Source organism: Thalia democratica, chromosome 2, assembly GCF_965202585.1.
Source record: "Thalia democratica chromosome 2, ktThaDemo2.hap1.1, whole genome shotgun sequence".
NCBI classification, from domain to species: domain Eukaryota; kingdom Metazoa; phylum Chordata; class Thaliacea; order Salpida; family Salpidae; genus Thalia; species Thalia democratica.
The window spans coordinates 52,622,599-52,646,536 of record NC_139166.1 but is presented as its reverse complement, the minus strand read 5'-3'; the positions used below and the strand labels follow the sequence as shown (position 1 = coordinate 52,646,536).

At 25.1% G+C, this 23,938-nt stretch overlaps 5 protein-coding genes across 5 annotated transcripts; 2 read left to right on the top strand and 3 right to left on the bottom strand.

Moving 5' to 3' along the window:
* Window positions 1–7,168: 7,168 nt before the first annotated feature.
* LOC145828691 (uncharacterized) lies at window positions 7,169–7,684 on the bottom strand. Its single transcript, XM_082936447.1, has one exon. The coding sequence runs from the start codon at window positions 7,682–7,684 to the stop codon at window positions 7,169–7,171; it is 516 nt and encodes a 171-aa protein (XP_082792573.1).
* A 7,922-nt stretch (window positions 7,685–15,606) lies between these two features.
* LOC145829922 (histone H3-like) lies at window positions 15,607–16,017 on the bottom strand. Its single transcript, XM_082937807.1, has one exon. It carries the CDS (start codon window positions 16,015–16,017, stop codon window positions 15,607–15,609), a length of 411 nt encoding a protein of 136 aa, XP_082793933.1.
* Window positions 16,018–16,464: 447 nt separating this feature from the next.
* LOC145829485 (histone H4) lies at window positions 16,465–16,776 on the bottom strand. Its single transcript, XM_082937293.1, has one exon. The coding sequence runs from the start codon at window positions 16,774–16,776 to the stop codon at window positions 16,465–16,467; it is 312 nt and encodes a 103-aa protein (XP_082793419.1).
* A 4,972-nt stretch (window positions 16,777–21,748) lies between these two features.
* LOC145829870 (histone H2A-like) lies at window positions 21,749–22,123 on the top strand. The gene has a single exon (XM_082937746.1). It carries the CDS (start codon window positions 21,749–21,751, stop codon window positions 22,121–22,123), a length of 375 nt encoding a protein of 124 aa, XP_082793872.1.
* A 649-nt stretch (window positions 22,124–22,772) lies between these two features.
* LOC145830196 (histone H2B 7-like) lies at window positions 22,773–23,129 on the top strand. Its single transcript, XM_082938110.1, has one exon. It carries the CDS (start codon window positions 22,773–22,775, stop codon window positions 23,127–23,129), a length of 357 nt encoding a protein of 118 aa, XP_082794236.1.
* Window positions 23,130–23,938: the final 809 nt, after the last annotated feature.

Here is a 23,938-nt window from a genome sequence, read left to right as displayed (position 1 = left end):
TTAAAAATTTGATTTTTTATTTTAATCTGCATACATAAACTTAACTATAACTGATTATTGTTATCATAAAGTTAATAAAATAAAAAATAAAATTTAAGTTCTGAAAAAAAGAATTAAGAAGTTTATAATAAACTTCTAGTTCACTCTTACACAAAAATATTTTAGGTTTATATTAAATAAAAAATAGTATTATTTAAACAATCACATATTTAAATAAAGTAAATAGCCTTAACTTAGAAACTTTGATTACTTAGAGTAGTTTAACATTTTAGGAAAATTTAGTCTACCTCTACTTTATATGACTTTTGGTTTAATTTTTTCATAAACAAAGCAAAAAAATTAGATAAAATTGTTGAAACATGGTTGCCTTGCCTAATAATCAGGATAACTTAGAAATGTTAAAAACTCAAGATGACCCAAGATAAATTAAAACAGACCAAATTAGAAAAATATTCAGGCTAACTAAAGCAGTTTTAATTTTTACTCTGAAAATAACAAGCTTATTTAAAATTAAAAAATAAGTTCCTATGGCCACATGAAAACTAACTAACTAAATTTTTACTTCTATAATGGTTACATATTTATTAGTTATCTTTAAAATTCATTAAAAGTTCAACAGCTTCACAACTAAACTTAAAAAAGTTGAGCTCCTGACAAAAATACTGTCATCAAAATGAAAAACAAATTAAAATTATGTAAAGAAAAGATACCCTTAAAAAACTATTGAATTTTAAAACTCCAACAAAAAACATTAAAATTAGAAAAAAAATTTATAAAAATTTTAATGTTTGTAAAAAAAATGTGCAAATTAGTGAGGAGTAAGGGGGGAGGGTGTATAGGCACTTTTTTACATGTTGTTCTTACTTTAACTTTTTCAGAAAGCTGATAGTTACTCTTTAATAAACTTGAAAGTTCCAATTAAACTTTTAGTTACAACCAGTCAAAGCCAGAGAGTACAATGATTTATTATACAAGGAGCAAACCAAAACAGCAAAAAATACAATTTTACTGAAAACCTATATTCTCCATCATTTTTAAAACAATTTTTAATTAAACTTTTTCATCCTAATTTTTATAAAATTTTATACTTTTGTTGAAGAGAAGTTTTAAATTTTTAAGTATCAATATATATTTTTATATATACAAAAAAAAACTTTTGTTATAACTTTATTTTTTGGTGTTTTAAATATCTAATTTAGAAATTTTTTTTTGTTTTATAAAAGAAACATCTAAAGATTTTGAGGCCAACTTATAAAAAAAAGATATGATTTTAGTGATTTGATTTATTTGTTGTTTGAATTTATATTATAAAAATAAGGATTCATTTGTACCTCTGACTGTGAATTACCATATCTCAAAAATTTTAATGAATTTATAATATTGATAAAAGATGACTTGTAGTTAAATTAAAACTGTATAAAGTAATTTCAGTAAAATAATTCTAAAGTAGATGTTAAGGGCATAAAGGGGAGGAGGGGGGGGGGTTAAAACATTTTTTTAAACACTGTTTTAGTTTGTGCCTCCCATTATGAACCTTTTGTTGCCTTTGACTTTGACCGGCTATATCTTAAAACATGTACTGAATTTTTAAAATCTGTAAAAAGCATCTTGTAGCTTAGTAAAAACTACATAAAATAAGATCAAATTGTGAAAAAAGTGTTTTATCCCCCCTATGCCCTTAAAAGCAAAGCTTATCTTCAGGTGTGGCAAAAGTTCAGTTGTTTTCAAACTTGACAGTAAAAATATATTTTTATTGAAATAATTGATTTTTTTTTAAATTCTGCACCACCTAAAAAAATACCACGCGACGCCACTGGTATATACTTTAAAAACTATATTAAATTGGTTTAATTTTTATTATAGTATAAAACGTATAATTATCTTCTTTCAAAGAGTATAGTTTCAGAATGCTACTAAGTTAGGCAGTAAAGTTAATAAGTTAACTCCAGAAAAAGGCAGCAAAACTACGAAGGAAATTAACTCACTTGTTTTCTCATCTTTTCGTGAATGTTTATATTGCAACACAACGACCCACGTATGTGTGAAAACTTTTATTATCATTTTAAACTTTTATACCGGTAGGTTAACGTTTTTTATAAATCTTTGTTGATCTTTTAAGTACTATTTAGCTTTAATTCTATACACAGATTCAAAAAAAATATTAACTAATAATTAAAATGTACTTCAATGTGTTAAAGTTTTTCATTCTTTTATTTTTTATATAAGTAAGTGTTATCTAAATAAAGTTAATCTGCTATGTAAATTTTAATGCTTTTTAAAATATATACTCTCATTTTAACAATTAGTTTTTATAGAGTTATGACTTTATCAAAATAAACAAATTTAAAAGTTTTTATTTTAGATACATTAAAGTTTTTACGTTTCTGCGTTACTTAATACGTTAAACGCTTTATCAATAAAAATCCTATTGAAATCTGCTAGAATTTTAATAGAGTAAACTTTTTTAAAATAAAATTTAAAATATTGTGTCAATTAGCCTAAAATTAAGTCTATAATTCTTTTATTACGTAATTGTAATTTACATTTTTAAATACAGCTTAGTTTAAATACAAGTAGTCACTAAGTTTCTTTAAAAAAAATATATATACATATGTACTACTTTAGCACTTTAATAAATTACATAATTTAAAAATAAACAGAACAATTAAAAACTTTATTTAAAGAATAAAACACTTTATTTAAAGAATAAAAAAAGTTTAGCTTACTTTAAATTTGTTAATTTTTTAGTCTTAAAAAATTTATTTGATATTAGATCAATTTGATGTTTACATTTAAAGATATCTTTATTTGAAAATAATTAATATTTACATAATTCTACGTTGCTTAATTATAGAACATTTTATTTATTATCATTTACTAAACATGTGCCCTTAGTTACTAAAATCTAAAATTATTATATTACTTTGAATCTAGTTAATTTGTAATAACAGTTTTTTTACACTTTTTAGTAAAACAACTTTACAACTGACAAATTGGTTAATTTACAACTTTTAGGTTTTTTGCATATCAAAAATCTTTTTGGGCAAATCAAAGCGTCATTATAGTTTATAAGCCATACGTTTCCTGATCAAAAACAACAGGATATTTAATGTATAAAATAATAAGTATAATAAACTATGTTCTTTAATAGAGAATAATTGAAATTAATTTGCTTTTAACTGGTAGTAGTACTATAATAGTTTAATAGGTTTTAATAGTTCTTGTTCGTAGTTTTGTTAAGTCAGTTATCAGAATTTTTTTTCATTAATAGTAAGTTTTAATTTAAAAGTTTTTAAATTTTTCTATTATCATTAATTAAACGCGTTACCTTAAATGTTAAACACTAAGAATATTTTAGTATTAGATTAACATATTTCTTTAAATCTTACTTATCTGTGATACTTTTCGACAGTTTATTTGTATTTTCGATAAACCAATCTTATAGCTGACAAGTTATTTTATTTTTGAACATTTTAAAAGTTATAATTTTTTACATAGCAAAAGCAAAACTTTTTATTTCAAGCAAACCCAAAAAATATTTTTGGTTTATAAGTGCTGAACAAGTAGCTAGTTGTGGTTTTATTTTCTGATCAAAAACAATTGTATTTTTAAGTAATGAAACACGCATGATCAAATGAGTATTCGTAATAATGAAAATTTAAATTTATCTATTACTTACCTATAGTAAGATTTTGATAGTAATATTTTAACTGTGATTGTTTTTTTTTATTATTAAGATATAAAAAATATCTCAATTGTAAATTTCTTAAAGTTATTTGTTACGAAAATGTTTCTTTTGGTATAAGAAATAGCTTTAATTCAAAATTTTTGTTCCTTATTAGATCAAATACAAATTTTGTTAAGTAAGAAATATTTTACAATAAACAAAAAAGAAATAGTTTTATTTTAAATAAAAATTTTTATAGTAACAGATTTAATTTGTTTACATTATTCAAAATTCATTATTTATTCATTTCTAGGTACGTTCAAACATATCGACTTAAAACTTTTATTTAGTACAAAGTTAAAACTAGAATACTGAAATAAATCTTTAACTTATGTTTAATGTAAAACCTATATAACAATTTATGTGTTCTAATTATATATAACATAACAAACAAAATATGATTACTTATTTCCAATACTCATCTACGTTCATCGATATTTTTTTTAAAAACTTTGAAGCTTTAGGCCAGTGTAAAGAAATAAACTTGATGTAAGTAATTTGTTCACTTTAATGAATATACAAACTTTTGTCAATGTGTAGCGAGATGAGCTAAAAAAATTAGATCTTTTTCATTACTTCAATTTTTCTAGATTTTTCAATGCATTAACACGCAAAATTGTAGTCAGCTAAAATAACTTTTTCTTTTATACTTACCTTATCAATATTTTTTTTCGTAACAATTTGTACTTGAGGTACTGTAAGCATTACTAATTAAATGAATAATAAGTTAAACATTTTGTAAAAAATACAAGTAACCTTATAAATTCTCTATTTGCCTAGCTGATATGTAAGACTTGGAAGAATATTATTAATCAGTTAATATTATTAGCTTTTATGATATTAACGTAAACGTTATCAAATTTCCTGCGTATTTCAACTCTTTAGTTTATTAAAATGTACTGATATTTCTAAAAAGACATTTTAATAAATTACAAGTACATACTTGTAGTATAATTAATACGGAAGTTTTTATGACTTTTAGACTACGGATGCGCCAGATTTACAAGAAAAAATCTTATGTTGGCCGCTAAGTTTGCACATATAAAAGAGAACTTATAAATGTAAATCGCAATGAAATATTCATTTAGTAAGCACTACTACGTAATGAACTAAAATTTATATTAAGAGCAGTTTTTTAAGTATTTTATAATTAAAAGCTGAGTTTTTTTTTTTGCTTAAGAACTTTTTAAATTAAACAACTAACGGGCAAGACATTATTTTTGTATGGTTGTATCGGGCTCGGAAGCAGTAATTTACACATCCCTGCTTTAGATCTACTAGAACTTATTATCTCAATTTATTAAAGTTTTATGCTTTATATTTACTTAAAAACAAGATATGAGTTAGTAGAACCATTAAGCTACCGATTTTGTAAAACTAGTGTAAATATTTAATTAAGATCTCAATTAACGTTCAGCATACTTTTGTTTCAGTTATTTAAGTATAAACTGTACAAAACAAGTTTTAATATTTTTAGTTTATTGTTAAGTACTAGTATAATACTCTTTCACTTTTTTTAAATAACTAAAAACGAATAAAAATCAAGTTGAAAGTATTTAAGAATCAAAGCACATGTTATGAAGAATAGTTAACTAGTTATCTAGGTCTTTAATATTATCCATTTTAACCTAAAAACATAATAACTGTTTAATTTTTACGAAATTTACTTTATTAAGACCGTCGCAAAGCTTAAAGGTATAGTTTCTTACCAAGTTATTTTTATACATAGGTTATTAGAGTTTTTTGATTTAATTTAAATATTTTTATTAATCAAGTAACATAAAATGACCTAAGTAGAGTTTTGTCGTAATCGTCTAAAATTTTACAGTTGTTTGATTGTTAATAATTCTAATTAAGAACTTATGTTTTTAAAATGTGAAAAAAAACGCCAAGAAAGATGAAAGTGTTAAAAGTAGTGCAAACTAAAAATTAAATTATGAAAAACTAAAACTTTCAAAACTTTCTAAAATTCTACTAGTTTTTCTAAATTTAAGAGAAATAACTTTTTCAGTATAAAATGTTATAATTTAAGCATTCAAGTACTTTACACTTGTTCCCATTAAATACATACAAAAACTAAAATCGTCAAATATTACAGTTGTAATTTCTTATCTAGTACAGCACATTTGATAAAAAGGCGGCAAAAATTTTAAGTAAACGTGAGCTTATCTCGTTTTTGTAATTTTCTTTCGAATGAGCACTTATATGCTACATATTACTTATTATAAAGAGAAATAAAAGCGCTCTTCCTTGTTTTTCATAACCTTTTCAATCATTTAACGAACAGTACGTTAATATTATAATTTTTAAAACACTTTTTTATACGTTTCAACAATTAGTACTAAAAAAAATTCAACGAACTTGTTTGAAAGTTTAATAGGTTTGTAAAATAATTCTAGTCTCAACGTTTACAAACTCTAAGTTTTGGAAGTAAAAACTAATAAGTATGTAAAACTTTTAGCGATTATTAATCATTGGTTTTTGTATGATTAAAAAGTTAAAACAACATAGTTATCATTTATTCAAAATATATTTTCTACTAAAGTGGTATATAAGTCATATTACAACTTCAACATACTAATAATTTTTTTTTTTTTATAAATTATTTATTAAGTTTATATCTATTTAGTCGTTTTTTTAAATATCACTTAATTACCACGTGATTTTTCTTTTTCTGTTTAAAATGCTTAAAATACAAAAAAGCAAATACTGCTAAAATGTTTTCATTTTACACAAAACAAAATGCGTAAAAAACTTTTTCAATCACTTTGAGCGGGATATTTCAAAAACGTATGAGTTACTCGTCTTTTACTCTGTGTTGCTCATTAACAGTTGAGCTTAACTGCTCTTAGGATGTTGATTTTCAATATAAAGTTTGGCTTGTTACACTTATATTGGTTTTGGAATTATACCATATTTATATGCTTTTATCTTTTTGGTTTAAAGATGTCCAAAAAACATTATTAAAAAAGGTTAAAAACTAAGTATATTGGTTTATATAGTTTTTTTAGCAACTTTTTAGAAAAAATCATATTTACAGTTCTCATACTCAATGTAGAATTGGTTTACAATTTCAAGCTTTGTTATTTTTATATCTATCTAAGGTCGGTAGTAATTTAAATTATCTAGTTTGAAAAATAAAGTAGTATTTTCATTTTGTCTAAACAAGCATAATAAGCAATTATAATAGTATATCTTCACAGTTAAAGTCAGTTTTATTATTAAAACACATATAACTAAAAAAATGTATTTGTTTTTTTTTGTTTAGCTAGGTTAATGGTGTGCTTGTTAACAAACAGACACATAAAGTCTGTTTTTCTAGCCCGGTATCTTAAGTATGATGTATAAGCCTAGTTTGAAAAAGCATATGGGACCATAATTAATAATAAGGATATACGTTGTAAAGTGGCATTAAAAAATGCCTGTTAGTGGATAACTAACTTATTTTTTCTTTGGTGCGGCTTTCTTGGCTGCTGGCTTCTTGACAACCTTCTTGGCTTTGGCAGGGGCCTTCTTTGCTACCTTCTTTTTTGGAACAGCCTTTTTAGCAGCTGGTTTCTTTGCTGCTTTTTTGACTGGCTTCTTTGCAGCTGTTTTTTTGGCTGCTGCTTTCTTCGCAGGTTTTTTAGCTGCTACTTTCTTTTTGGGTGCAGCCTTCTTTGGTGCTGCTTTCTTTGCTGACTTCTTAGGTGCCTCCACCTTTCCAAGTTTGAAAGAACCAGATGCACCAGCTCCACTCATTCTGACGACGGTTCCGTCGGCAACAAGTTTCTTCAATGCAACTTTGAAGTGGGTTTTGAAACCATCTTTGACTTTGTTGTTGGCTTCAACGTGCTTAGCCATGGCTTGGGCTGAAACTCCCTTGCGAGACTTCAACTCAGTGACAGCTGCGATGATCATCACCTTGTAGGTTGGGTGTTCTGGTTTAGCCGGAGGGGATTTCTTTGTGTCTACCATTTTGCTAGTTTTGACTGATATGACTTCTTAGATATTTCTATTAAATTGTACGCAAATTTTTAGCGTTACGGACGTTGTCGATGAAAATATTTATGCGCCACCACGTGGTATGTATCAAACCTTCAAAAATTGCAGATCAAAAACACAACTTTTAACTTAACATATTTTAAAGTGTTTATGAAAATTGTTTGAATTTATTAGATACTAAAAATGTTTTTCAAAACAAAAGAAAAATACCTTACTATGCTATGTAAAAAATTTTATTCTAATAACTTTTTGTTCAATGACTCAAAATCACTCTGAAAAATGTGTACCCTTTGTAAGAACTATCAACCAAAAAATTAATATTTATAAATTTTTTAGAAGATAATTCTATAAGATTGTCCTTTTTGAAACTGTTTTGTTTGTCATAAAAATGATTATTAATACATTTTCTAGCCATAGGACGTTTTAATAGAAAATATTTTAAAGTTTAAATGGTCAACAGAACAACAAACTTAAACTCACTAAATTTAAACTTGTGCTAAAACTGCTTGAAAATTTGTTTTAACTTTTTTAAACTATGGATTTTAAAATCTTAAATAATGATCAAAATACCTGTTTTTGCTTTAAATCACTATTGTATGTATAAAATATGAAATAACTAATCTTCTAAACTACTTTCCGTTTATTTTTATAATTTCAAAAACTGGTTTAAATTTATATGAAATAAAATAAATTTGTGTAATAAAAATAATTTTTATTTTTAGAAAATATTTTATAATTATATGTTTAACTTGAAAAAGTATAAATAACATATTTTTAATTATTTTTAAAATCACAATGATAATATTTTGTAGTTATACGTTTAACTTAAAAGAAAACAGTTTTAAAATGAGTTAATTACGATTGAAAATTTCTTTTACAATTTTAGAAATAATGAACAACTTTTATTAACATATTGTTTAATAAAAAAGTATATTTTTATAGATATTTTAGTTCAAGCTAATTTATTTAATCAAAAAGATTACTTTTTTATTATATTTGCTTTTTTATAAACTTGTATGTTTCAAAAAATTTTTAAGCCGCTTAGATATAGTTCATTTAAAAAACTATTAAACAAGTAAATCTAATATAACAGTTTCAAAAAAGTTTTTATGTATTTTTATTGCTTTTAAGTGTTTTTATTAGACTTTTAAGCCTTACAATATATTGTAAAATCAACTAAAAATAAACAATGTCCGCAATTTTATCTAATATTTAAATGTTTAAAATAAATTTGTTAATACTTAGAATAAATAAAAATATAATCAACTTATTTTTTATTGGTCAGTCAATGACACTATGACTTGATACAAGTTTAATTACTTAAAAAAAATTGCAATATCTAAATAGCTAATTTCTAATATATTTTAAAGCTAAGGCCCAAATCGCTTTTAGTTGGAAATTGGAAATAAGTTTTGATCAAAGATCAATTTTTGCACATCTTTAAAAATATTAAACTTTTTGGGGAACAAAATTTTTAAAAATCATCGACAAATACATTGCATTTTTATTGAATAAATATTTTTCGATACAATTTTGTTTACAAAGCTTAGGCTTATAGGTTTATTTAAAGAGATTCTAAAACACTTAAATGATATATGTTACGTCCTTTAGTAAAAATTGTAAATTTGTTGTCATTAAAATGTTTGGAGTATTCCGGGTAGTTTAGTAAATGATCTCTAATTGTCTTCTCAGAGATTTCATCTGAGAAGGGATTAGCATGTATCAAAATCCCTCTGAAACTGGAAGGCCAAAAGAGAAAATAAACTTATCAAAATTCCTTCGGCAATTGGAGATAACTTACTAAACTATCCGGAATACTCCAAACATTATAATGACAACAAATTTACAATTTTTTTTAAAGGACGTAACATATATCATTAAGTGTTTTAGAATCTCTTTAAAAATACCTATAAGCCTAAAATTGGTAAACAAACAATTGTTTATATTACTAACTTGTATAAAGGGTTATAGTTTTATTCTTTTTAATATAAATCAATGTTATTATTTTTTATTTAGTTTACTTTAAAAACTGTCTTTTAATTACGTAAGTATATCCTAGCTTAGTGTAATTGTTCTGAAATTTCAATTTGCTAATACTATAATTTTATTCATTTTAAATAAGTACATAACTAAATTCTCATATTTATATTTAATTCAAATTTTTTTATAGCCTTTTTTATTGTTATCACTTACGTTTGTATCATTTTGAAACTTGTAAGTATATAGTTATTGTAATATCCTGTCACCATCTAAAGTTTTGATTTATTTACTTATGCTTAAAAAGTCTAGTTAACTTAGTTTTACCAATTTCTTATCTAAACAGTATTTATTTGTAATGTCAATATGTAAAATGTTAATATTACATTATAGAGCTTAGTTATACACAAAAGTAGTTGAAAAGCATGTATCGAAATATTTTCTACTTCAGTTAAAATGCAATGTATTTGTCGATATTTTGTTTTTCAATACTTAATTTTAATGTAGTTAAAGGTTGTATTTGTTGAACTTTACAATCTAAATAAATAAATTCGTTGTGGAGCAAAAGCTTTCGGACTTTAAGTAGTAGCTCTTACGAAGTGTTTTTGCTCCATACATTTTTTGGTATTATAAATAACTTTTTTTGTAATAAAAAATAAAGCAAATTAACCTCATAATTTTATCAGTTTCATTATTTAACAGCTTTTATATGTTTAGTGGATACTAAAATTAAAGTAAAAATATTGAAAAAAAGAACTCTTTCTACTAAATTTATTTAATGAAAAATTCAAAAATAGGTTCGATAGGTTTTTTTTTTAACTATTCTTTGTTATTATAATAATTCTGGGTAGGTGTTTTCATAGTTTTCATCTAATCTACTAAAACTAAGGATATTAAAAATATATATATAACTGACCTAACCTAAATTTTTGTTATTTAAAAACTTTACTAGAATATTGATAAAAATATTTAGAAAAATTGCCTTCATTTTTTTTTTGAACAAAATTTTGTAACATTTACAATGTTTTTTTTTTATTCAACAATTCTTTTAAGTATCGTTTTCAGACGCTAAAAAAAGTAATAAAATACTTTGATGTTAGAGTAATTTTTTAGTAGTTTTTAAATTTAGCGTTGATTCTTACATTTAAGGACATCAAAAAGTCTTCAAATCGCTTCGCACCAACTCACATAACTTTTGTTATAGATGGAACATTTTAGTTTAGCATGAAACATTTAATGTGTTAGAATCAAGAATAAAGGCTTTCTACCTACAAATTTAAAAAAGAAATTCCAGAAAGTTTTTTTTTTCTATTTCAGTTGCAGACCCACTGTGGTACAGTAGATCAAATTAAAGATATTTTAATAATGATTAGTTGTATTAGTTAGCTTTTAATAGTTAATTAACAGTGTAAAAACTGAGTAAATAAAAAATTAAACTATCTAATACTTTATTATAGAGTATCATTTATTATATACTGTCTTGTACAAGACACTAAAAGGTATCGAAGTGGTGCGGTGAATCGATAACCGAAAGGTTTTTTAGTGCACTGGGTCTTTGGACCGAGTATTTTGAGTGCTGTTTTTTTTTTGTCATTCAACATATATATAAATTACTAAATGCAAACAAAAGTTTAAAATGAAATATCAATGAGAAGTATCCTAAAACTTTAGTATTCATTTCTTGTATTATAGGATTTTTGAAAATAAGTTACATTTCTTGAACTATTTTGATCTAAAAATTTTTAAAAGTGTGTGGATAATTTTTTTTAAACTAAAAGTATTTTTAGGTTGAAAGGTTATATTTTTTTTCGTTTAACACTGTATTATGTCAACGCTTTTATATTTAAAAAGGTTTTTGATAACGCTATTTTATAACCAATTACTAAGTATAATTGTTTTCATTATGTTCTAAATTTTAACATTTTAATTTTAAATTGTATAATTTTTTTTTAGAACCATTTTTCTAAGTAGCAATAAGGGTTACATTCTTATATTGGTTTTGATTAATAAATTAATAGTTTTAACAAGTTTTGCCGTAGTTTTTTATACTTTTGTCGTAAAAAAAACAACTATGTTGACTTTTTTAATTAAAACTTGTTTTATGTTGCATCGAATAAACAGTGTAAGGATTTAATCCAACAAACAGTATAATAAATACAGTATAATAAATAACAGTATAAATTTTTCAATTTTGATTTAAAGTAAGTATTTATTACCACAAGAAACAAGTAAAGTACGGACATCTATAAGGTACGCATCTTAAACCCAGGCAAAAGTGCGTACCTCATAATTTTAAAACAATTTTTTTTATTTCACCAATTAATATCTAATAGCTAATATCTATTTATTTTAATAACTTATTGATACAACCTTTTTTAATTTATAAAATATTAAAGTACATTGATTTTTAATTAATCCCATTTAAATCGAGGTTTAGTACGTACCTTATCGATATCCCAAAAGTAACTGTTATTTTAATTGATTCAAAGTTTTTGTTGTTAAAGTTTTATAGATTTAATTTGTGTACTTCAAAAGTATTTAGTGTTTTACATAAAAGTTTGTATGAGAAAGTAATAATTAAGAAAGTACCTTTTAATATTTTAAACTTAACAACAACCTTAGTACATCTAGCGTTTTAAAAAAGTTGGAAATATAACAGTTTACATCGAGGAAACCTTTAATCATCTTCTGTAAAGCTTGCGTATACTAAAATAACAATGTTAGAAGCGTAAGGTGATATTACTCTGTTGAATAGAACTTACAAAAAAAAGCTAATGCCTACCGGATATGCGTAAAAAATTAAAATATATCTTATCAAAAGATAGTGAGTAGCTCGATGATCGAAGTGTCTTTCTGTACACCAGGTATTTTGATTAAAATTTTTGAGCTTTGATTTTGTATCGTGTTAAATGAACTATCCATATTTTTAGATTTAGTATTTAATTTAAAAAATCTGTTTTTATGTGTATATATGTATGAACTATAAATTACTTTTTTTGTTTTATAGATTTATAAAATGTTGCTAAACTTTTATTAGTTTAGTTTTTTCTCTAAAAACAAGTTAAGTTTTTGCACTAAATTATCTAGTGAATCTTTCAAATGAAGCCACACACAGTTTTTTTGCTGCTAAAGTTTGTATAAACTTTTTTGTGTGATATTATTTTGAACTAAAGTAAATAAAGGACCTTTTCATCAATCTTATTTTTAAATACCTATTGATAACTGATTTGTAATGATATATGCATATTCAAACCAATAAGCAACAAAATTTTACAGAACAAATACAAATAATCTTTTAAACATTTAATGTAATTTTATACCTCAGCTTCTGAATTTATATTTTAGACAAGTTACGAAATTTTTACGAATAAAATAAATTTTTGATGACAAAATAATTTTAGCAACTGTAACATCTCTTAAATTTTTATGGCAAGACTATGTTTTATAAACCAAGTATCTAAACTTTCAAAATATTTTTGTTCAAAAACTTATAAATTTAATTTGATACTAAAAAATTTGTTTGTTAGAAACATAGTTATATTTTTAAGCCAAAAATACAAAGTTTATAAAAGTAAATAATCATATTTACACGTCCAGAACCAATCTACTTGCTTTTCAAAATTAATTTCAGTATCTGTTAGCAACATTCAGCTTAAAAAACCACACTTGTAATTTTTAAGTAAATAATGTACTTTTATTTTATGTTTCTGTAATTGTATTTTCAACTTCATATTGTTTTACTGACAAAAAAATTACAAAATAAATATTAAGTATTGTTTGCCAATGATTAAACAGTTCTCAGGATACGTTACAAAAGTAAAAAGATTTTTTTTCTAAATATAATATACTTGGAGTATACCAATTAGTTTTAGAAACAGTATAAAAACAAAGAAAAAGTACAGCTAAATTCAATTTTTTTATTAAGATCTTACAATATTGTAACTGGTTCAGATTAATAATAAGTATTACAATATCGTCAAAAACAAACTTTTTATAATTTTTCATAACAAAAATAAATAGCAAATTTATAATGTAAACCGAGTTTATTATCTTAATCGTATATAAATAAATATTTTGTGAATCTAACTACATTAAGCATTATAAACGAAAAATATTTAGTAACTAGACGGTAAGAAAACTATAAAAGTTTCAAAGTAAAATAAATTTTTAATAAACTCTTAAACAACATAAAACAAGAAAACATTATTAAAATGATAATAAGGAGTGAAAAACAATCCTTTATTACGTTTTAATGTTTAAATGCAAGCATTAATATGTTTTTAAAGTACTGCTGATTCAAAATTCACACAACTAAAAGCTCGAACAACTAAATAAAGATTTTTAATTAAATGTGCGAACAGTTAACAAGTTATGTAAATGAGCTTAAGGTAAAATAGAGTAGAGGATGATAAAAAATTAATGAGGAGCATTTAGTACGCTTTAAAATTTCTCACTTATAATGTTTGGAAGCGTTGGCAATTTATTTAGACTTTTATAGAAGCTGTTATGTACAAAAACATTTTGCTTTCCTTTTTAGTCGGAATCTTTTACAATTATATAGAATTTTGTTTCTCCATTGCAAGTAAGCTGAATCTGCCTACATGCAATAAACAGCTATGATTTAGCCATATAGGCTTATGTATTAAATAAAAATGTCTTATTTAATTACTTAATTAAATAATTTATCTTAAAAACGTTTGTTATTTATTAAAAAATACGTTAATATATATTAACTTGTTTTTTATGAATTGTTTGAGTTTTTAAACGTAACGTATTTTTTTCTTGAAAACAAAACAGACTATAGAATTAATTAGTAAGTAAATAAAATAAAGTTTTACTCATAAACGATACATTCTACGTAGTTTTTTGCTAATTGATATTTAGATTGAACTTTCTTAATGAATTGATAGTTAGACAGACACTAACTACAACTTTTTACCATAGTGAAAGAAGTTTTTAGAGAATCGGAAACCAAGTTGGTATTAAGTAAGGTGTTAAATAATGATAAAATTAAGCATTATAAAACTTTATTTTACAACATTATAATTTTAATATTGGAAATTTTTTTTTTTCTTTTTATGCATTAAAAACTTTTTACCGTAATAAGTTTAATTTATTCAATTCTATGCTATTACAAGTAAATTTCAAATTTATTTAGGAAAAAAAAAATACGCATGAGCTTTTTATAAGATAAAACATGCTTTTATCTATTTTAAACATTATCTAATATTTGTAATATTGTTTTTTGTTTAAAAATTTTAGAGGTGACACAGAAACGCGACTAATTAAAAATGCAAATTGCGCGAAAAAAGTGCTGTTGATAAGAATAAGAGAATTTAAAGAGTATAAGCTGAGAATTTTCCGTTTAAAAGTTTTTCACTCAAAATGCAAGTTATGGATAAGATAAAGCTTTCGCGCGTTTCAAAAACAACTTACTTTTGTAGCTTAATATATTTCGTTTAGTCTTACAGTTTTTTTAATAAACTGCAAGAATTTTGGTTTTAAAAGTTGATATTCAAAAAAATTTGTATATATATATAAAGAAGTTAACTTAAATTATTAAAAGAAATTAAACATAGTTTACTTAGAAATTATTTAAAATAAATTTAATTTTTATTTTGAACTCAATAAAAAATTTACCTGCTTAGAATAGAGTTAATATCTAAATACTTATGTTTTGATGTAAATTAAAGTTTGTTATTTGTATGGCATTTAGTTAAGTTTTTAATTTGCACAAAAAATAATTTAAATAGATAAGCTTACTGACGTTTAAAAAAAACCTTTTTAGAAACTATAAACATGTTTTACTTGAAAAAATTTGAAAACTCTTTAGCTCTAAATATAATTAATATCAATTATGACATTATAATTCGGCATAATAAGGTGGCTCTTAAAAGAGCCTGTTCTTAATGAACAATTTAAGCACGTTCACCACGGATGCGACGGGCAAGTTGGATGTCTTTGGGCATGATGGTTACCCTCTTTGAGTGGATGGCACACAAGTTGGTGTCTTCGAAAAGTCCGACCAAGTAGGCTTCAGCAGCTTCTTGAAGTGCCATGACTGCACTGCTTTGGAAACGCAAGTCAGTCTTAAAATCTTGAGCAATTTCACGCACAAGACGTTGGAATGGCAACTTGCGGATCAAAAGCTCAGTGGACTTCTGGTAACGACGGATTTCACGAAGAGCAACGGTACCTGGGCGGTAACGATGGGGCTTCTTGACACCTCCAGTTGCTGGTGCACTTTTACGTGCAGCCTTGGTGGCAAGTTGCTTGCGGGGAGCTTTTCCTCCGGTTGATTTGCGGGCGGTTTGTTTTGTGCGGGCCATGTTGAAATAAGTGAAGCAGTGAGAAAACTAGTGAATTTATACAGATTTTCACGGTTACGAACCTAGGCGAATAATTGCAAACACTAGAGGCTGCAAAGAGCGTTGAAATATGTGAAGCTTTTTATTTAGTAAGTTAGTTTAAATTTTAAAATGTGACAGCTAAAAATTATCTGAATGTTAACTTTATTATTGTTAATTTGTAAACTAAAAAAATATTGAAACATCATTTTCGGTTTTTAACTAATTTCCACTTAATAATTCAAAACAATAACATTTTGATGAATATTTATTTTTCTATATGGTTTAGTCAGCCATGCAACTAACTGAATTAAACATAGGAAGAAATTTTTATCAATCTTTATATTTTTAGAATAATTTTGTATATACTTTTTAAAATAAGTTGATAAATTTGGGTGGCTCTTAAAAGAGCCGAGGTGTACGATATAATTAACCTCCGAACCCGTACAAAGTACGTCCTTGACGCTTCAATGCGTATACTACATCCAAAGCGGTGACAGTTTTGCGCTTGGCATGCTCAGTGTAAGTGACTGCATCACGAACAACATTTTCCAAGAATACTTTCAACACTCCACGAGTTTCTTCGTAGATCAAGCCTGAAATACGCTTGACACCGCCTCGACGAGCCAATCGACGAATGGCGGGCTTGGTGATACCCTGGATGTTATCACGAAGGACTTTGCGATGGCGTTTAGCGCCTCCTTTTCCCAAACCTTTTCCTCCTTTACCACGACCAGACATGATGATGAATAAAATAAATGCCTAAACAACCGTATTTATACAGCAACGAGCGTTACGAACCGCGTAGTAGTGAAACCACCTAGTGTTTTATTTATTTAATAATACGAGAGATTCTAGAAACTTTTGTTCAAAAGTTTTTTTTGAAAGACAACCGTTAAACTTCCAATATAATGAGATGAACTTTAAGAGTAAAAGATGAGCATTTTTGACTTTTAAATTTTCCCGCTGAAAATTGCGCGCATTTTTTTTTATAATAATTTTTCTTGCTTTAACGGTTATCATATCAAGTATGTGAAATAATAACAATCACAGCAAAAAACTTAGCTTTATTGTAATATTGTGTACTTTTTACCTTGTAGATAACAATAAAAGTTCTTGACTTAATGGCAAAAAGAATGATCAATTCAAAATTTTAAATTATATTAATAAAACAAATTTTCACTCGCTTGAACCAAATCAAATGAAATCATCAGTTGATTCTATTTGAATAATATTTTATTCAACTGATGATCTCGTTTGATTTGGCTCAAGCGAGTGAAACATTGTTTCGTTAATGAAATTTAGAATTTTGAATTATTTTAATATTATCCAAAATCTAGCAAAAAAATTCAACCAGCAAATATATTTTTAGTAAATTTTCTTCTATAAAAGTAAAAACTAATACTCTCTCAAAAAGTAATTTATAACTGCTAATACTTTTAGCAAAATTGAGTTAACGGATTAAGTTTATTTTAATTTTTTTCCTTCTCTTAAACTTAATTTCATGTTATTAAAAAATTTTTTTGAAGTGTTACACTATTATACAATGTAATCTTTGTTTATTTTGTACTTTTAGGTTTTTATTAGAACTTTTGATTAAAAAAAAAAGTTTACAAAACTTATCATAATAACTCTACTATAATATATTATTTATTGAACGATAAAAAAAGCGCTCAAAAAGTTTGGTTTAAGGACGAGTTCTACGAAAAAAACTTTCGGTTATCGAGTTGTACATGAGACGGTTGACTTCCTAACAAAATATATAAATAAATTAGATTTGTCTTTTTTAAATTAGCATTTAACATAAAATTGCTTTTTTTTTGATAAATAATTAGATTATTTTGTACTTAATTTTATAATAAATTGGTAATATTTTACAGGTTTTGAACTTTAAACTTAAAAAAAGTACTATATTTAAAAAAAAATTAACGAAAGTAACCATAAATGTTTAAGTATACAAACAACGAAAGTTTAAAACTTGATCATCGAAATGTAGTTTTAAAAGTTTGAATTTTTGAAAACACAGTTATGATTTAAATTTAAGTTTATTTAAAAGAAAAAATATAAACTGAATGTTATATTTAACTAATTTTGTTTCAACTTGAGGAATCGATTATATTGAAAAAAAAAATTAAATTTTATACTTAACTAGTTAAATGGCATTAGTTATAGTAAATTTGTTTTATGTTAAATACATAAAAATATATTATCTATTCACGTAATTTTAATGGAATTTTTTAAAGTTCGAATAGTATGCTGTTTTTTTTTTAAACCTTCCGTTGGTTTTATGTGCTTTATTTTTGTTTTTTCATTTAAAATGTTTATATTAAAACAAAATGACCTTTTGTTACTTTATCTAAGTTTTCAAATACTGTAAATAAAAAAGTTCATCGAAAAAACAAATTGATAACCTTTTTTTAAGTAATTAATATTTTTTTTATTACAGTATATACTTAAACACGTAAAAATATTTGACACATGTATTTTAAATGAAACACAACGATTTCTTAAAGATAAAAATAAAACTAATTAAATCGTTAAGATTAAAAGTACAAGTTTGTTAACACTTTTTGGTACTAAATAAGTTAGTTTTATTGTAGACATATTAAACTTAAAAAGAGTTGGAAACTATTTTAAAAGACATTTACAAAAATTTCATAAGTACATTTTTGCTTTTGATTTTTAGTTAAAAAAAAAGTTTTGATCTAATTTCGCAATCTCTTTCTATTACTATTACAAAGACTACAGCCGTGTTTTTACTTAAACTTTTTTTCCATACTAAAATTTCTTAGCTAGTGTCGAGGCCTACATGTACATTTCAAAGTCCGTATTATTTTTCAAAGGGTAGTTTATTTATACAGTTCTAATGAGTCAACCTCCAAACTTGTTTAATTTGATGTTTTAAAAATGCTTACAAACATATATTTTAATAGAAGTATGTTTTGATTTTTGTTTAAATTAATAAGAATTGACGAAATGGTCCAGCTTATACACTATTAAAACATAAATGTTACAAAAAAGCTGTATTTTTTAATATACAATATTATTGATTTTATTTTTGAAGAGTTTATATGTTTTCACAATTGTTTAGTAATAAAAGTACTAGACACACACAAATATATAGTTTAAACTGTAAACTTTTAGGTAGACCTATCTCAGAGTATGCACTTAAAAGAACCTTAAAATTGAAACATAAATTTTAATTTGTTAATAATGCATAAAAACTTTACCGAACTGTTGTACTAAAGTTTGATTTAATATTGAAACATATGTTGTTTAGTAAGTTTACAGTTATATCAAAAGTAAAATGATTTTACAACTCTATTATCGAAACGCAAGATAGTTAATATTTGAACAAACATTTTATTTTAAACATAAACTTTGTTTTAATTTTAGTTGTTACAAGTATTAAAAGTTTAAATTCGTTTATTAAAAAGTCAAAAATATTTTTTTAAACTTAACGTTTGATGGGGTGGTGAGCTTCAAAAACGAGAAAGGGCGCTTTTATTTCTCTTAATAATGACTAATTAAGTAGCTTATAAGCGTCCTTGCAAAGGCAATTTAAAGAAACGAGACAAACGTTCGTTTACTTGTAGTTTTGCCGCCTTTTTGAGTTAATACCTGCTTAAAATATTTTTTTCGAAAAAGAGAACAATTTTTGAAAGTATAAACAACAAGAATTCTGTAAAGAAAACTAAAACTGAACATATACTTAAGTGTTACACTGGTGGTTTTATTCTACGCTTGTAGTTGGTAGTTGTAAAAAACTTTATACAATACATACAGTCTGGGAAAGAAATAGTTTATACATGGAAATTTTGTATTACACTTTTGATTAAAACTTACGAAGATTAACATAGTTTTTGTTTTTATCGATTATATCATAAATAACTATAAATTCAAATATATTTTGTTCACTTTTTTACTACTTATTAGTAGCAAACAATAACAACTTATTTTTTAAAAATATTTATGTTTTCTCAAATGTTTAATGGCTTTAACAACACCAAACTAACAAAAGTGCTTATGAAATTTGATTAAAAGTTAAAAGTTTCGAGAATATTTTAGATATATTTTTACAAAATACTATAATTTTATACTTAAATACATTAGGCTTAGTGCTTAATCTAAATTTGAAAACAGTATTTTTTTAATTAGTAAGATATCATTGACATGTAAACAGAAGTATTTTTGATTAAATTTCCGTAAAACAGCGTCAACGTAAATGTAACACAATTTTTAGGCTTCTATTTTGCATTTAAATTGTAACTGCAAATAACAGTAACGATAATGTATTTTATTTCTTCTTAATAATTAAATAAGTTTACAGGTGGTGTTAAAACGAAAAAAGCACTTTAACAGCTTAATAAGTACAAGTTCATTAAACTGTTTATTAATACTGACTTGTTAAAACATTCATGTTATTAGAAATTGTATAAAATTTAGATTTTACTTAAATATAATTACTTTGTGAACTAAAATTTATTTAAGCATATATATCTTTTTCAAAACTTGAGTATTGTAAAGCTTGTAAGCATAATGAAGTTAGTACCTTGTATAAAGTTATCTTTAACTAAAAGTTTTATTTTTTCCTTACTACATGTATTGAAAGCATCTTACGTTTTAAAAAAAATACATAAGTATTAAAAAGGGGAGCTTTGTATCAATTTTATTAGTTTTAAAAAGCAGAAAATTATGTGCATTGAAAAGATGTAAGTTACCATAGAGTAAGTTTGAAAACGATAAAGAGTGCTTTTACTTCTCTTTATACTGAGTAATTCAAAATCTTATAAGTGTTTAAAGACTACACACAAACGATGAAAACGTTCGTTTGTTTAAGTTTTTGCCGCGTTTTTTAATATCTGCTTGAAATTTATTTTTAAAAATTGGTAATTTTAAAAGTATAAACTAGTAATTTGTTTTAACTTACTGAAAAGTGCTTAAATTAAAAACTAGCATTGTTTTACAATGCAGTAGATTGTTTAATAGAACATTACAAAACCATACAAATTTACTTTTGCTAAAACTTGTTTGTAAATCAATAAATCTTTCTAGACTATTTTCTCTAACACTTCAACACAGAAGTTGTATGTTATTTTTATATAACAATGCATGAATAGTAAAATAAAAGTAATAGGAGAGTAACATATATTTACAAGTTGTATTAAAACTATAAATATTTTAACTACTTAAGTTTTACTTAAATATAAATAAGATCATAAAGTTTTTTATTAAAAATATCGATAAAAAGTGATTTTTTTATCGTAACTAATTTGCTTAAATAAAATTAAAGTATAAACTAAAATATTTTATTTTTCGAGTGTTTGTCACTTAAAAAAGTTAATTAGATATATAACCGTTCAATAAAACTAGTGTATAAAAAAGGCAGTCAGTAGCTTACTTTTATACTTTTAGCAAGTGAACAGTTAATTAAGTAAAAGAAGTTACAGGTATATATATATAAATATGTATTGTATACTTAAGTAATTTTTTTTGAAATATCATGTAACAGCAAAAAACGCAAGTTTAACTTTAAACTTGCGAAAGTCGAGACATTTTGTTTGCTGCGTTCTTTTTTGCCAAAAAAAGAAACAGAATATAAAATGTGAAAAAGTTTTAGTTAAGTTCGCTAGTGGGCGTACAATAGCCGAGGTTCGTAACGGTTGGTATATAAAAGAAGTTCTGCCGAAACATTATCATTCATCATAGCATCATGTCAGGACGTGGAAAGGGAGCAAAAACCAAATCTAAGCCCAAGAGCCGTTCATCGCGCGCTGGACTTCAGTTTCCAGTCGGTCGTATTCACCGTCTACTGAGAAACGGAAACTACAGCGAACGTGTTGGTGCCGGAGCACCAGTCTACTTTGCCGCAGTATTGGAATATTTAAGCGCTGAAGTGCTCGAGTTGGCCGGAAATGCTGCTCGTGATAACAAGAAGTCTCGTATCATTCCCCGTCACCTTCAACTTGCCATCCGCAACGACGAAGAATTGAACAAACTGTTGGGAGGAGTTACTATCGCTCAAGGAGGGGTTTTGCCAAACATTCAATCTGTTCTTTTGCCAAAGAAGACTGCAAAAAAAGCATAAATTGTCATTGACAATAGGTCCTTTTAAGGACCACCTTTTCAGCTAAATGAGTGGTAATACTATTTTTCAACATTGTAAAATAGTTAAATTCGTTTATCATTGTATGAAACTCAAAGGATATAACATTTCACTTAAGTTATCAATAATTCCTGTAATTATAACAACAAAAATTTTGAACTACAAAAGATAAACAATTTAATCATTAGTTAAATTGCTTAAAAGTTAAAAAGTAAAAATTTATTGTTTAAACTTGAAATTTTTAAATGATAAAATAAAACACTGATTTTTTTAATAAAATACTTACATTTTATAAACTTGGTTTTAAAAACCATAACAAAATTAGATTTTAGGTTCCATGTTAATTTTAAGAAATAAATAAACTTTACAATAAAAGTAATTTAGAAAATAGGTATATATTCATTAATTAAGTGTTTCCAGATATTATATTTCGTAAAAACTTCTACTTATTACTTTTCATTAATTTATAAACGTTTATTTTTTATGTAAGCTAACAACTAGACAGTTTTGTATTACTGCAATCTCTCTCAGATTTTTTTCTTTTTAGCTTTTTAGCGCCACCTGTTGTTCAAAAATACTATTTAAATTCTGCATAAATACCGCTGCGCCACATGAAGTTTATTCATTCACCATGGCAGCATCCAAAGGTAGCAAGAAAGCAGTAAAAAACGTCCCAGCTGACGGCAAGAAGAAGCGCAGGGCTCGTCGCAAGGAAAGCTTCAGCATCTACGTGTACAAAGTGCTCAAGCAAGTACACCCCGATACTGGAATTTCCAGCAAGGCCATGAGCATCATGAACTCTTTTGTCAACGACATTTTCGAGCGCATTGCCGCTGAAGCTTCACGCTTGGCTCACTACAACAAGCGTTCAACCATCAGCAGTCGCGAGATTCAAACTGCTGTTCGTCTGTTGTTGCCCGGTGAGTTGGCTAAACACGCCGTCTCTGAAGGTACCAAAGCAGTCACCAAGTACACCAGCTCAAAATAAACGGTTATTAATAAACCAGGCTCTTTTAAGAGCCACCAAATTATCAGCTTAGCTTCGTTAAATATAAGGTTTGTGATTCATTTGTTGTTAAAGACAGTTTTTCATTTATTATTGTTATACGAGCAATTAAGAAGTACTTTTGTTTCCATTAAATAAAAAAGTGTATTTAATTGTCTTAGTATCTTTTTCGTATTTTGTTTTGCTTTAATAAATTTTTGAAGTAGCTTACATTTTGAAGAAAAGAAGTTATAAGTAAGTTTGAGCGGCAAAAACAACTGTTCACGCTTTGCTCTTCACTTATCTCACTTTTTAAGTTTTCAAACGATGTAAAATAAGGCGCAAAGTTTAAATTTAACCACTATTGTTTTGAGTTTATCTCTTTCAATGTATTTTTGAAACAATATTAAATCCTTATTTGTTTCAAAAATCACAATGTTTAAGCTTATGAAAATTGTTTTTAGAAAACTAGTAAGTTTTCAACTGTATAACACATAAAAATTAAATGGTTATAAATTTTTTACGCTTAAAAATTTTCAAAAAAGAGTAATTTTCATCTACGTAAAATAAACTTTAAATTAAAACTTGTTTTAAGCTTACAATAGTTTAGTTAAATACGTATGAAAATATCTAAAATTAAGCTACATAAAATAAAATTTTACATGTAACTTATCATTCAAAGCGGCTGCAATAAGACTTAATCAATCTTCGTATTATATATACAGAAAAGAACAAAATAGTACTAGATAACTAAATAAATTTTTGCAAAAACTTATAAGAGCTCAAAATGTATGTGTAGTAACAAAAAAAAA